Source organism: Botrytis porri (genome assembly GCF_014898465.1).
Source record: "Botrytis porri strain MUCL 3234 chromosome Unknown BPOR_003, whole genome shotgun sequence".
In the NCBI taxonomy this organism is placed as follows: domain Eukaryota; kingdom Fungi; phylum Ascomycota; class Leotiomycetes; order Helotiales; family Sclerotiniaceae; genus Botrytis; species Botrytis porri.
In genome coordinates, this window is record NW_024066077.1 from 225302 (window position 1) to 240394 (window position 15093).

A 15093-nucleotide genomic window follows, 5' to 3' on the forward strand; every position below is an offset into this window, starting at 1 on the left:
CGAAGACCTCTTCTTGTTTTAAACACTTCGTCTTTTGTTTCCTATGATTGAGATCATATCTTTCAACTAAACTCGAGCTAAAGTCCAAGAAAAAGTCTCAATGTGGGGGGATCAACGGGTAGTTCGATACTAGAAACTTGAGCCGAGACTAAATTCCAACTACTGTCGTCTTGACACCCTGCATCTCAGGAACGTCGTCATGATAGCTCAACGGTTAAAATTCTAATACTCCAAGTCTCTTGGTTCACCCACTTTCTTGCATACAGTTCTTCTAAATCGCAACTAATTGTAGATCTTTGCTGCTAACATCAAGCTTTTCTTCGGCCTAGCCAACACAAGCAACCTAACTAGCCCAACAATAACAACTCTCATCAAGATCTTCCATATATCAGTGGCTAGTTAGATCTCGAGACCTCTGGATGATCGCATAGCAAAGGTAATTGGTTAATCTTCGAGGAAGGATAGTTACTGTTGCACTTCTGCTTCACATGCCATTGCTGTATTGCCCATGTCTGATGTGATCTTTCCCATCTATTCAGAATGGGATTTTGCAATGAATTTTACGCTTGTCGAAACGTGGGTTGGGTTCCAGTGGTTGATGGAGTTGCTGATTCCAAACCGATTGGCACAAGATGACTGGTTAGTTTAGCTCTTATGAGCAGCAATTACGAAGGAAAGGAAGGCTTCGAGGAAACAGGACTTTTGATTGCTTTAAAACAGTTTGTAATGCTGAATTTTCTTCCTTGGAAATGTGGATAGGTTCGATGTACTCATCGTCTCTTGTGCTAGACTTGAGCACTCGGATAGGTGTTCAGGTCGCCAAGAACGAAACTTCAAACTCCATGTTGTATAAGGAATAATTTTAGTGATGATGTGGTGGATGCTTATTATCTGAGTGAGGTTGTATCGTCACGAGCATTTTCTGCATATTTCTCGAGATCATTGTGGATAGGTAACCTTGGAATCGTTTGATGCTTTTTTACTGCAGCGGGTGATGTCAAACTGTGGCTGGATTGACGTGGCGGAAGGTGGCTTTGAGGCGTTGCGGGGGCGGCGCGTTAGCGGAAACAATTTTATATTGATATCGAGGCATTTCTAAGCATTAGAAATGCAGTCTGACTGTTGAAATTGTCATCATTGAAGCTTTTTGACTGTAATTTAACCCAATAGATCGTTTCTATTGCGTGATATCTATTCCATCGGGCTTCTTCACGATGAATAATCTACTGCGAAGTAAATCTGGCTGTTGGACCTGCCGTTTGCGCAAGAAGAAATGCGATGAGCGAAAACCATCACCGTGTTCCACATGCGAATCCTTAGCGATAACTTGCTATGGATACGGGCCTAAGCCAGACTGGATGGATAATGGACCAAGAGAGAAAGAAATGGCGAACAGTATTAAACAAATTGTCAAACACACATCACGTCGAAAGGGTCGACTGTCTGGTTCAAATGGGGCTCCGAACAATGGGGTTAATACAGTGGCTTCTACCATCAATATTGCACCAAAGGCCGCAACTGCACCCACCAGAACCATTTCTACTACTATTGAAGATCAAAAAACTTCCTCGCAATCTTCCCCTGCCCACTCCAGTCCAGGTGTATCGGCGGAAACTTCCATGGTAAGATGATCACAATTGAGCATTGATAAATGACTAACAAACCCCAGGGCACGGCGCCAGAAAGCGGAAACAGAATTTTTGGCACACCAGCCATTACAAGTAACGAAGCAGCTTTACTAATGCATTTCGTGGATAATGTGTTTCCGCTGCAATATCCTATGTATAAGCCTGAAGTGCCTGACGGAGGACGAGGGTGGTTGCTCTCTCTTCTGCTGAAAACTAAACCTTTATATCATGCATCTATTGGCCTAAGCGCGTATCATCGCGGTGTTGTACTTCGTGAACTGACTTCCGGTGGATGCACAAAGCCCAGCATCGCCGAACAAGAGAGCCACCTTGCTATTTGTTTGACTGAATTTCAAGAGGCGATTAGATCGGCTCAGGATTGTGCTAAAGACTGTGTCTATGGCAGGGATATTTGCGTGGGGAGCAGTCTTGCAATTATGGCTTGTGTTGTTCAACTTGTCTTTTTCGAGGTAAGTCGCGTCTTTTAGATGATGCATGACTTTCAAAAGTCTCACTAAGTTTTCGAGTAGCTTTTTGGTGTAGAAAAGAGCTCATGGGAAATTCATCTCCGCGCGGCTACGGATTTGTTTGGTCAGGGGTACCGAGCGCATGCCGCCGAGCTTGGCTTATGGACCAATGATGAATCGACAGCCATCACTCTACCAACAGCTTGTGAACTGCTAAACAATGAACCCTGTATAATTTTCTTATTTCTATCCGGGGTTGTTATGTGGCTGGACGTAGTGTCTTGTATAACTACAGGAAAGTCACCACAACTTCTTGATCTCCATCATATGGCTTTTGGCCGCCAGATCAAGCTAGAGAGGATTATGGGTTGCAAGAACTGGGTCATGACTGAAATAGGCCGTACTTCTACACTACATGTATCTAAACGAAACGGGCTTCAGAACGGTACCTTTGACGCCCATTCGTTCGAGACACAGGCCGATGTCATCAGACAAACCATCCGGCGCGGATTAAATGAACAATTCTTGACAGAACTTCGCATTACAAATCCAAATCCGACCTCACATGGTGAATCACGGATAAGCGACCAAAGTGTCATCACACGGCTCTTTACTCGTGCTGCCTGCATTTATTTGGAGCTGGTCGTTCACGGGTTTAAAATTGTCGAAGAGCAGCCGGACTTGTACAGTCTTATCGCCGAACCTTTGAAGATGCTTCCAACTACTATACTACGTGGGGATTTGATCCGTGCTATTGTGTGCCCCTTGTACATTATAGGATGTGTGGCCAAAGTAGAAGAACGAGATACATTCAGAAAGATGTTTTCTTCGCCACCATTGAATGATCCATTTATGCATCATCGAAGTACCATTTTACCTCTCCTGGAAAAGGTCTGGATTCTCAGGGATACCCATTCGAATAACGTGAGCTGGGAATGCGTGTTGCAACTTTCCGATGATAAGATACTAGTACTCTGAGTCGAGGCCATGCATCTACTTGCTCCTCAATGTTCGAATTTTGCCTATAGCTTCAATATACAAATCAGTTCGCCAAGGGCTCGAAACTGTCCCAAGCCACTCATCTCTACCGCTGCCAACCGAATAAGGCGTTAGTCTCTAAATATTTTGTCTTTCTGAGGGTAACTAGGCAATCATCAAGTGAATATCAATCATGACTCACCCATATCTTGCTTGGTTGTGATGAACGGTATCATCATAATAAAACCCCCAGTCTCCCCCCGAGCTCAAGTCCTGCCACTACTTGGTATCCGTACATCTCGTGGAATATCATTATTGGGTGAAAAGAAGCCAAGAATCAGCGGTTTAAACCCCATCAAGCTCTATATGAAGGGGATGCAAAAAATTTGGACAAGGACTCTGCCTCTAGAAGAGCCAAATGGCATACTAATGGCCAGAGTCAACAATCGATAACCTGCTTCGAAAGGAGAGTTTCCATTCACAACCTGAAATCTTTGCCGAATGTTGATTATCACCGTTGTCGTCACTGCTTTGTAAGAAATGAGTTTCTGTTGCCACGGAAGCAGATTAACTACTGCATACCTGCCAAGTTGGGCTTCAAATAAGGACTTAAATGAATACTGAAGGGGCGTTGCATTTACAAAAAATTCCCTTCGCAAGGCGTTTTGTAGCCAGTCGCCAAGGGAATACTGCCTCTCGCTTGGTTTCATGGTTTCTTTGATACCATTCCCAAGTCGAAAAAGAGTATCCAGAGAACGACAGATATAGTTGGGCAGGCTCACTTTAATGACGCTGTGCCAAGAATATCGTGTGCCTCCTCCCTCCGAAGTGGTGACAAACAAGACAGAGGCCCCTGGAAGAAGTAGCAAGCCAATCACATCTATGCTCTTGAAGTCTTCGATGATGAGAATCGTTCCTTTTTTGTGGGGGCTCTCTGGGTGTAAAAAGGTTCTGTGGCAGGTATAAGTGGTCCGGTACTTTACATTCTACGTATTGTTTGGGGTATTAATACTTTAAAACGAAGCACCCTTGTTGGTTTTACAACCAACGAAGACGGCCGGATATCATGCAGTCATTTTGAGACGCGTAACGGGTTCTACGAGTTAATTTTCTACCCACCTAGGTGTGGCAGATGCGCCCAATGTTCAATAAACTGCAAGTCATTTCCTGTACACCACGGCGGTATAATGTGCGGCGTGCCCATGTTCATTCATTTCGGGAATCAGCCTTTGTTTGGTAAACGATCATTGCCTGTTCACATGTCTACATATCTGGCTGAATGGGCAAGTTCCAAGCCTTGAACCTGTTTTGAGAAAAGCTGCCCTTCGCCGACGAAAGCAAATAGTTTCATATCTTTATGTCAAATGGTTTCCCTTAACATTTAGACTTCGAACAAGAAATGCAAGATATCACTACTTCGAAAACCCAGTATCCTCACTACCTACGGGCAATTAACCTCATCCATACCACACCCAATCTAGATATTCCACCCCTAACGCCATTAAATATGGCCCACATATCTTGAAAGTTTCAGAACAAGAACAAGTTTGAAGATATTGGCTGTGAAATTCTTAATGTTTATATATGGAAAAGGTTCCTTTGGGGCCTGTTTCCCCAGAAATTTGCATAAAACCTCCCAGCCATCGTGAGGATGAAATTCTAGAAGGGTTTCTGGGGGAACCACAGAACGTATATGCTCGACATGTTTCGAAATATGAGCAGCAAGTGCTTCGTGATCTGTCCATGGCTTAGGAGAAGTGTAGGCGGTGATTGCAAGACGCATGGTTTCATGATCAGCGCCCATTCCTTCCTATACAATGGAGATTTGGACTCTTAGTCTCCGCAAAAAGTTGAGGTTATACAAGATTTAGAGGACGAATGAGGAGACTTGGTTAACCTACAGGATCGATAAATCGTAGAAAGGGCCAAACTCGCCATTCCAAAACTCTATAAATTCAGCTATCGAATGAATTCACCTATGCGACTTGTTTACGGCTGGTAAGAACTACCTTAGCATATGGAAAGGCCGCCAGCATTTCATCAGAGATTGACACATGGCATATCACTAAGGGTCTAATTCGAATTCAGCAATCAAACATGAAGCTATATGCTCAGATTATACCGACACTATACCCTTGCAGAACTTTATCAAAGTCTGCTGATGATATGGCTCGCCGATGCCAAGCATCTTGTATTTGATATCTATAGCCCAGTTGGTTCAAAGCGGTATATATGGCTGGAATAGTGTTAGTTAATGGGATGTCTAAACTGCAGAGTCACTGCACACTCATCGTTGACGTGCGGGAAAGACCCAGACATAACACTTGCATCTCAACGGGCCGTAGGTGGATCGCCGGGATTTGATCAATTTGTCGTTTGGAAGGAATGAATTCTGGGATTCTTTTTTTCTTCCAATTGCCAACTGTTGTGTCAGATTACATCGAGATCTCCTTAACATCCGTATCTTTTGTTGTTCACTGTTGGATCCAACTGCCTCATACGGTTTGTTTGACTGTGCCGCTACGCTGCCGACGTGTGAAGCAAGAAGTGCGGAGAGGTGCGATGGAAATACATTGAAGGCTATTGTGGTTTGTTGGGTAATGATACTCCTAGTAGTACCCTGTATTTCATCATTTGACTTTGTGAGAATGCAATGAACCAGGCTGAATTGAATAAGGTGAAGTGAAGTGTGAGCTAAGAAATGGAAGTGAATCTGCATGGCACGTGAAACTAACGCGATTTCCCATTCGCGTAATGCTCGCCACAACTTTCAAAATTCAAAAGTAACAACCACAAAACATCAAAACAATGGAGGTCAACAGTTCCCATCGAGAAGTAGAATTGGAATAGCAACAGCCAGAAATCTGATCGGATTACCGGCGATTACACCAATTATCAAAACTTTTCACCAATCAATTACGATGTGCACAAGGACAGTCTTATGGAAATCCAGGCCATAATTTCTTGCTAACCTTTCATCGGTTTGGACATAATACTCAATCTTTCCAAGGGTATTGGAACAACTTTGGTATATACAATGGACTACCTTCAAAGAAGGGCAAAGGATTTATGACCCAGCAGCTAAGATGTGGTCAGGAAAATACTCAAGTGCAACATCATCAAGTTTCTATGCATCGGCTTTCATAATTTAGACAGTAAGATGCTGGATCCAATAGCAATATGCAATCATTTCCGAAGCTTAGTCGTGGAACGAACCTTGGCAGAGCTTATTGATGTGGCAATAGACCCGTCAAGATACCAGTGCCACCTTCGTCAAGAAACCCGCAGAATGCGGTTAATTTCAACATAACAAGTCCGTTCAAATCGAAAAAGATGGGGTAATGTAGAACCCAGATCCTTTAATTCGGATACTAGTTCAGAGCGTACCTTAAAGAGTAAAGAAAAAATTGCCGACCCTAATTGTTTGGCAGTCTCAGAATGATACCAAACCAGACAAAAAAGTCTAACTATTCACCTGCCTCCAAAGTCGAGGAAGAAGCACGTCAGCTGTTGGAGATATGGGGACGATAATAAGTATCTGTCGAAATGTCACCAATGCTGCCAGCTTCTTCATTGAAAAGAGAAACAATTTCAGAAGATTCCGACCATGATGGTAAGGAAATTGAATGCGAAGCCGAGCAGGGGCCTGCTAAATTGCGTACGGAAATTCTATCTACTGGAGATGATTTTCATTGATTACAATCAAATGGTCGTAAAAAACGAAGAAGACAATGACGAGCACCATGATGATAGCGATGACCCCTTCTCTGATGATTATAGGGTCAGATTCAGAACAACTGGAAGAGACCAAGGATCAATTCTATCATCACAGGAGCAAGGCTCGAATGATAATACCTGGAGCTCGGAGGATGAGTTAAGCATTTGATTATGCTGGTCAGCAGTCAACTGGATTCTTCTAGATGATACACCCAAGGTAGAAATTACTTTATGAGAAAATAAATGAAGGATTTGGTTTTGGTCCTGAAGAACTATTCTCTCCAAGTGTTATAAGTTCAAGCAAGGACGTCCAGCTCTTCTTGAGAAAAGCAATCATCGGATATTCAACACCATGAACTTGACCATCAAATTTTGCAATAGCATCAAGTATATCATATTTAGTCTATTTTTGAAAAGCGAACAGCCCTGATTTGGTACTTGCTGATAAAAGTCTTACGTTCAGTTGTGGTGATCTATGTACAGTTTCTTAAAATACGAAAGCTGAAACAACCAAGTCAGGCAATATGGGAGGTCACGATCAATTTTATGAAGACTTCCAATTTGCTAAGCAGTTCCAGTTTTTACAGTTGCATGAAAGATACCATAAATGTCAGCTCTGGTATGAAACCATTCAAAAGGGTAAAAAATACTAGTCCGAACGCAGATGGAAATCCTGATACACATTAGCTCCGCATTAGAGATTGGACCAATACCAATATCATCGAGGCATGAGACGCTTATAGAAACGGTTCCAATACTTTCAGTAGAATGACTTTGTTATTGTTGATTCTACGCCACTTCAGTGATGAACCGCCCACGGAAGATCTCAATCAAGCTAACCAGCCCATCGCGCACCATAGTCTCTTCCTTTCCGACTCCAGCAGGATCCCTACATTGAGCATTGGTGACCGTTTTCTCCAGCTCCACACAGATCCTTTCCGCTTTTGCCTTCTCCGTCTTGAGAACGGCGTTCAAGATACTTGGATTATGTCCAATGTCAGTGAACTCCATGGCTCCAATCTTTATGCTCAATGTCATTTTTTTGTCAGCCCCGTTCAAGTCCTTCGTGGATAGGCCGGTAGGATTGGCAAGTAACTCGTAGGCATTGTATACTTGCTGCAAAATCGCCACGCAAAGCATCAACAATGTTGAAGTGGAACTGAGCTCGCAAGAAGAGCACTGAGCCAGGTTTAGAGTTTCGCAAATGAACAGACCATTTCGTGCTGCGGCAAATATACCATCTAATGATGAATTGAGATTACCGCAGACGACAGCATGCAAATTTGAGAGACTCAAAAGTGCGGATTGAAGGCAGTTACAACCTCCTGAAATTCTGTCTGCCAGAATAGGGTCAAAATTGTTTTCATTATTAGAAGGTACTTCACTTCCGTGCGATTGCTCGTGACTTTCATCTCCGCCGATATCGAAGTTAATATCATGTGGAGGATTTTCATTACCAAAAAATATGTCTAGTGGTGGCATACTGAGAAGACTATCGCTATAGTAGTGAGAAGACTCGTGGAAAGAAATATCACACTCATCTATGACATGAGTCGGTTCACGTAGAGCCGAAATTGGCTGACAAGAAGTAGGAATCTCGGGCGCAGAAACTAATCTGTGGTGCTTTTGATATCTTGACTGTGGCGGCAGAGTAACCAAGTCTTTGTGGCCTAGAAAAGTCAGCCTGAAGTAAACACATAAAGCTAGATATACAAACAGGTATTTTCAATCTCATTGCAATTCGAGTCTGTTGTAGTAGAACTTGAGCCAACACCTAAGAATTATAAGTCTAATGTTCCTTGGAAGAAGAAAGTTTACTTGCCATCCATGGTTTGAGCTGGCTTGGTCTGTAGCGAGAAAGAAGTTTTCTTTTTGGGCGACTCTGTTGTTGGTGGAGCTGATCTTTTTCGAGATCGATCTACGTCAATGGCAGCACTGTAGGTGCACGAGTTACCACTCAAACTACACCTTTGACAGCAATCTGGCTCTCTTGTACATTTGACTTTGAATCGGTAGCATTGATCACATGCGGAAGTCTTCGCGGTCTTTTTAGGCGCTATTTGCTGAGATCGATCTCGCTTTGCAGAAGGATTCTCGACATCATTCACACTGAAAGGATAATTGTTCGTTTCTTTGTCTTCTCGAGAGTACTGCCACCAGTCTGAAGATTCTATTTCTATTTATGTTAACTTAGTTTCTGTTTCAAGAGAAGTAAACTTGCCATCTGACGTCATTGAAGTTGATGAGATGGTCAGGTTTGGTACCCCTTCAGAGCCTAGTCCGTCTTATGTGAGCGCATTCATTATTGTGAGTGAGATGAGACCAACCTTCCAATGATATGTTTGAATTGTCCCCACGGTTCGAAGTGTCTGGCTGATCCGGGCCACTTTTTGTCTCATTCTGCAACTGCCGACGGCTCTTGAAGTTCCGCTTGGGTCTTCCCATGAACTTTCCAAAGCTAGTGAAGATTATAAGTTATACAAAGCAATCAAAAATAACAGAGAGGAGTTGTAGTATCTACCTATATGTGCAAGAGCTTTCTAGCTCAGCGCATCTTTGACATTGTATTGGATGTTTGGAGCAACTCTGCTTCGTACGGAAACATTGATCGCAAGAATTAGAATTACTTCCGCTAGGGAACTTGCACTGTTCAGGCATACTGTAGAAAAAAATTGATATGATAAGGATCGGGATTCGAACTTGAATGAGCAGTAGTCATGAAGTGTAGTTAGTGGTGCCATCTGACTTGTTATAGGACTCTCAGATGAACCTTCCACCACTTGCCAAGTGTAACCTTATGACCAAAAAGGTCTCCCTCTAAACCGCTTTCATTCTCCCGGCATAACGCCTTCATCTCACTAAAAAGCGTTTAAAATCTTACCGAAGGACTAGTTCTCGAAGGATGGGATTTACGATTGACGATGTCGAAACAAGCATCGAACATCATTGATTACGAATAACTGGACACTATGGGTAGTACGGCAAAACAACACCATACATGCATCTATCATGCAAGTCGCCACGATTAACTTTGAGTCGCAGCTGAAGAAAAGCAGTCAGAACTTAGTTTAAATTTGAATACGCCGTACACCAGAATCCTGCCGATGTCCCCAGGGCAGTCATTGGGTTGGTGTACGGCCTGCTCTGTATACGCCCCACTCTGATCATACCTACGCATTCTACATCACATCTTCCACGAAGTATGATTGAATTCTGTGTCACTTGAATTAATCAGCCATGGACTGAACATCGAATGTTCCTACAAACAGGTACAGGAATACTGAAACCCAATATGCTACTAGTATTATATAAGACAGCTTATACATACATGTTACAGTGGGTAATTCAGCCATTCTTTTGCACTAATGTACAGTAATACATGATACTAACTCACACTACTCCAATCACTGCCCCGGGTCGCGTACCGGTATCGTAACGGTATTGCTTATCATACCCCAAGAGCTCAATCCGCACATTACTCCAGTCTCCACTTTGTGCCGCTTATGATGGGGTATGTGGCCGAGGCTTGCAGAGGAAGCAACTTCCTAAATTAACAATCGGGCGCCGAAACTGTTGTCTATGCTTGCGTATTACTATCGGGCCAGAGGATTTTGCTGGTTGATTGATCTCCTCGTTTTCCTCATTCTCATCGTCTCTTATTTTGGATATCCACGAGGTATTGCACAATCACGGTTACTTACCGTGACAAGGAACGTCGTTTTGTCGAGTCTAATGAGAACTGGGCGGGGGGAGTGGGGTGGCAGGGGGGAGCCGCAATTCGGCACTACCGACCCCCCCGCCTGGCATATTGGATCACGTGGATGGTTGGAGACACTTTAGCTATGTTCTATGTTTGCAATTGGGATGGAGAGTGAACGTATTGGGGTAGGTACATCTTTCGCTCTCACACATCAATCAACCTAGCGTATCCCTTTGGTGAATTGAGTTGCCTTGAGTTGCCCTAAGTAGGGATTGAAGAAATGAGCTCACATGGGCTAGGATTGTAGAAAGCTCTGGAGCTTTCACTTGATAGATCAACCTTAGTATTCATCAAAACCGATGTTCTCTGATGGAAAGTTCTAAGGTTACTTTCTAAGCCCTTTGCTCCATTTAAAAGCAATCTAATTAAAGCTTAAATTCAACGTTCCTACTTGGGGCAGCCCAGTTCATCAAGATGATGCGGCACTACCGGTACTAGGTACACAAAGTGTGGAACTTACATTTCCGTGAATTGCCCGAAGACGATGATCTCAAATAGAGTGGACGAAACTTCTAAGCAGAGTTCAGCCAATCACAAGATGCCAAATCTAAACTCTTTGCTGATTGTTTGACCACCATCTAGATTCTCAATGCAAGGTCTTCGAATGTCTGATAATTCGGCACCGAATTCTTCAAGGATTCTCAGACCTAGTGCGTTCCTCGAATTATTAATTTGATATTGAGTTTTCTCACAGATATACTCAATTGTAAACTCTACATGATGGGCAATTACTCATTTTCCGATTTTCAGTCACTGACTCAAGTTACTCACGTGTTTGTCCGGTGGACAAAAAATGTGCAAACAACAAGATTCATTTCTGTGAGCTACGACACAATGAGGAGACAAAACTCTGACAAAGGAGTGGCTAAGGTCAACACCAGCACATCATTCCCACACAATCACTCGGGTGATCAATTCCCCACATCATGTCATTTATTTGAAGACCTGGTTGACGGTCAGTCACCAAAAGGCCCCAGCTTCGAATCTGCTAGGAGATAGCACTGAGTACCACCCAGGGTCAGCAAAGAACTCGAAGACAGCTCGGAATCTTACCTACAACTGGCATGGATTATTTGAGCAGTCTTAATCCACCTTGAGCTTTGTGGGTTCGGCTTCAGCGTTGCGGTCAACCTTGAGCTTGGTGGGCTCTGCCTCAGCATTGCGATCGACCTTGAGCTTGGTAGGCTCTGCCTCAGCATTGCGATCGACCTTGAGCTTGGTGGGCTCTGGCTCAGCGTTACGATCGACCTTGAGCTTGGTAGGCTCTGCCTCAGCATTGCGATCAACCTTGAGCTTGGTACGACGGTCAACCTTAAGCTTTGTTGGCTCAGCTTCAGCGTTTCTGTCAACCTTGAGCTTGGTACGACGGTCAACCTTAAGCTTTGTTGGCTCAGCTTCAGCGTTTCTGTCAACCTTGAGCTTGGTACGACGGTCAACCTTAAGTTTTGTTGGCTCGGCTTCAGCGTTGCGGTCAACCTTGAGCTTGGTGGGCTCTGCCTCAGCATTGCGATCGACTTTGAGTTTAGTGCGGCGGTCAACTTTAAGTTTTGTTGGCTCAGCTTCGGCATTTCTATCAACTTTAAGTTTTGTAGGTTCTGGCTCAGCGTTTCTGTCGACCTTAAGCTTGGTACGACGATCAACCTTGAGCTTTGTTGGCTCGGCCTCAGCGTTGCGATCAACTTTAAGTTTTGTAGGTTCTGGCTCAGCGTTTCTGTCAACCTTAAGCTTGGTGCGACGGTCAACCTTGAGCTTGGTGGGTTCTGGCTCGGCGTTGCGATCAACCTTGAGCTTGGTTGGCTCTCGTGCTTGCAAAACATCTCTTGCTTCGACTAGTAGGTATTCTTTAGCTTGCTACCTGTGCAAATGCAGTGAGTGATTATTTACCTGAGACTGGAGCAGCAGCAACGCTGGTGACAAATGCCACGATGGCGAGGATCTGAGAAACCTTCATATTGAATAGATGATTATAGGATGTTGAAGATAGGTTGAGCTTGACGGAATAGCTTGTTGATGAGTAGGAATGTTCTTTCTCAAACTGATAATTTAAATATATATATACTTCACTGATCGTTCTCAATTATCGTGCTCAACTCAAAGAATTGCCTCAAAGACCGATTTCTACACCCCAGATTTGGTTCTGGCTAACTGCAGACTGCGCCGAAGAGTGGACCTACGCAGACACTTTCGGGGATATTGTTTCAAGCCAGTCTACGTCAGACATTTGGTTTGAGGGTTTCCCCGTGATTGACTCTCCCTATGTGAGAAAGCGGTGATACCCGGAGTTTGTTCGGTGGGAATTTCGGGCCCGATTTCTGTCCGGGTACGACAAGCCTCGGACCACTACTATTTCTGCTGTAAGGGATTTCCCTGGAGAGGTCTCCCCGAGTCCCAAAATACCTTGTTCCGTTAATCAGTCGAATCTTGGCTCAGGAATCGCGCTCACGAGTTCTAGCTAAGACGATATCGATATTTCGGGGTGACCGAAATTTTATTGTTCACATCTCCATTCTGAGATAGTATTTTTCATCTGGTATAGATTATTAGACAGGTTCAAAGATTCTAGACAAAATGCCGTGGATAAGTTTAAGATACTGTAGAATCTATACTAGTCGCGTGTATCTAACGTGATCGCGATGACAAATTTATGGTTTGGGGAGAAATATCACAGTAATTGGTTATGGGCTAAGTTGCATGTTCTCAACTTTTTGAATCTATGAACACACAAGACAGTTGAAATTAGAAAATTTGCACGAGTATCAATGTATATTTCATTGTAAGAATCTATCTGAGTAGCTATTTAGAGAGATGAAACAATCAGATCAGCCTCCAATTGTCTCGCGAGTTTAATAGATCCCAAGTCCACAACTCGCCAAAATAGGTCCCCGAAAAATATAACAACCGGGGTAATGCAGATGAATGAAATCGTGAATCCAAATGCGTGATTGAAGTCAGTGTCATTGCCAGTGAGCTTCCAGATGGCTGGTTGAAGTCGCCAACCCCAAGAGGCAAGGATCGGCCAATGTACCAAGTACAAACCAAACGAAATCTGGCCGAGATATCGAGGAATTGGAGAAGTAAAGATTTTTTGGAGGAGAGGTAAATTCGAGATTGCCCAGACGATGAGGATGGATCCGACTACGAATACATTAGATTCCCAGGAAATGATAGCCGAAATTGTCTGGAATCCAAAGGTAGTTGATCCATATGATCCATGGATATGAGGAATCGAAGCCAACCATAAACCAGAAAACAAGACTACAGACCACCCAAAAGCTGACGCTAATCTTTTGCTCATGGGTTTGGGTACAACTGCGGATCTGGCTTTACGAACGTGATGCTCAGCGATAAGCATTCCGCAAAGAAAGCAAGAAATATCGTATCGCATACACCAAAATGCGTAGTAGATCAAGAATAAAGTGAAGCCGAGACGAACGACTGGTCTCAATCTCCCCAAGCCAGTGAGTGTAATGAATAGCATGAAAGAACACCATAGTTCTTTTGGTATGGTGTACAGAGGTGCCGCATATTCAGACTTTGTCACGTTGTGAAGTGATACTGTCCACTCGTAAGGGTATAGCAGCTTGCTGAACACGTATTCCAACCAGTCCACAAACTGTAGTAAGAATGTTTCTTGATAGATTGGGCCGCCAAGGTCCATATCCACCGTTCCAGAGTATTTGGCGTCAAACACGTGTGTTCTTGTGAGTAACATGATCACAAACGTTACTGCCATTGGCGGAAGCACTATTCGAAAGGCTCTTCGAAACGTGGCAGAAGATAAGGAACGGTACAGTCGTTCCCAATCTTTCTCATAAATCAACTCCAATGGTCGAAGCGCCAGAGCGAAGCCAGAAATCACAAAAAATATAGCGACCATTACACTGCCAGAGAATGCAAGACGGATGATGGGTAGTTGCCAGAAATACGGATGATCTCCATATTCTTCAAACATCAAAGGATGGAACTTCATAGCGACGTGCTCTAGATAGACACAAAATGAAGCAACTCCTCGCATGCCATCTAGGTATGCTGTTGGACTTTGGCGTGTAGGGACTTCGACTTTGTAGCCGCAGAATCTTGATATTGGACTCGGCAAAAGAGTAATGAAAAGGGCTTTTAGCCCATGGTGAAACTTGGACATAGCCGATGTCTCCTCATCGAAAGGCATGCTTTGAAGAGTTTCATCACTCATTGCGTCTTCACTGCCACGCTCATAGCTTTTCTGGTTGTCGAAGTCTTCGGATGTCGAGTTCCATTGAGATTGGGCTGAGTGCTTCTCTGCCAAAGAGTGTTGAGATCCGGCCGTGGTAATATCAGATTCAGGTATCGCCATTTTCAATAGCAAATTGAGAGGATGAAGTTAGGCTAGCTAGGAGACAAAACATTCCACAAAATTTCAGAAGCATGTTGCAAAGTATAAGGACCATTGAGAATGAGGACCAATTCTCCAAGACCGAGACCGATTCGTAGGGACTACCTCGAGATTCGGAAATGCTACATTAAGATACGCAACTTTAGTTCATCCTGTGCTACCAGGAATAAC

At 43.7% G+C, this 15093-nt stretch overlaps 4 protein-coding genes across 4 annotated transcripts; 1 reads left to right on the top strand and 3 right to left on the bottom strand.

The window, feature by feature from the left end:
• The first annotated feature begins 1142 nt into the window (after positions 1-1142).
• On the top strand, positions 1143-5751 carry EAF01_002167 (uncharacterized protein). The gene is made up of 3 exons (XM_038910418.1): positions 1143-1622; positions 1670-2098; positions 2159-5751. The coding sequence occupies exons 1-3, from the start codon at positions 1215-1217 to the stop codon at positions 3071-3073; spliced, it is 1752 nt and encodes a 583-aa protein (XP_038773340.1). The 5' UTR covers positions 1143-1214; the 3' UTR covers positions 3074-5751.
• Positions 5752-7579: 1828 nt separating this feature from the next.
• EAF01_002168 (uncharacterized protein) lies at positions 7580-9448 on the bottom strand (the record flags this gene model as incomplete). Its single annotated transcript, XM_038910419.1, has 6 exons — positions 7580-8460; positions 8508-8564; positions 8613-8960; positions 9012-9065; positions 9118-9248; positions 9312-9448. The coding sequence occupies 6 exons, from the start codon at positions 9446-9448 to the stop codon at positions 7580-7582; spliced, it is 1608 nt and encodes a 535-aa protein (XP_038773341.1).
• A 2185-nt stretch (positions 9449-11633) lies between these two features.
• On the bottom strand, positions 11634-12650 carry EAF01_002169 (uncharacterized protein; the record flags this gene model as incomplete). The annotated part of the gene is made up of 2 exons (XM_038910420.1): positions 12435-12650; positions 11634-12379 (listed from the first exon to the last, which is right to left on the bottom strand). The coding sequence occupies exons 1-2, from the start codon at positions 12499-12501 to the stop codon at positions 11634-11636; spliced, it is 813 nt and encodes a 270-aa protein (XP_038773342.1). The 5' UTR covers positions 12502-12650.
• Positions 12651-13347: 697 nt separating this feature from the next.
• EAF01_002170 (uncharacterized protein) lies at positions 13348-14883 on the bottom strand (the record flags this gene model as incomplete). Its single annotated transcript, XM_038910421.1, has 1 exon — positions 13348-14883. The coding sequence occupies one exon, from the start codon at positions 14881-14883 to the stop codon at positions 13348-13350; it is 1536 nt and encodes a 511-aa protein (XP_038773343.1).
• Positions 14884-15093: the final 210 nt, after the last annotated feature.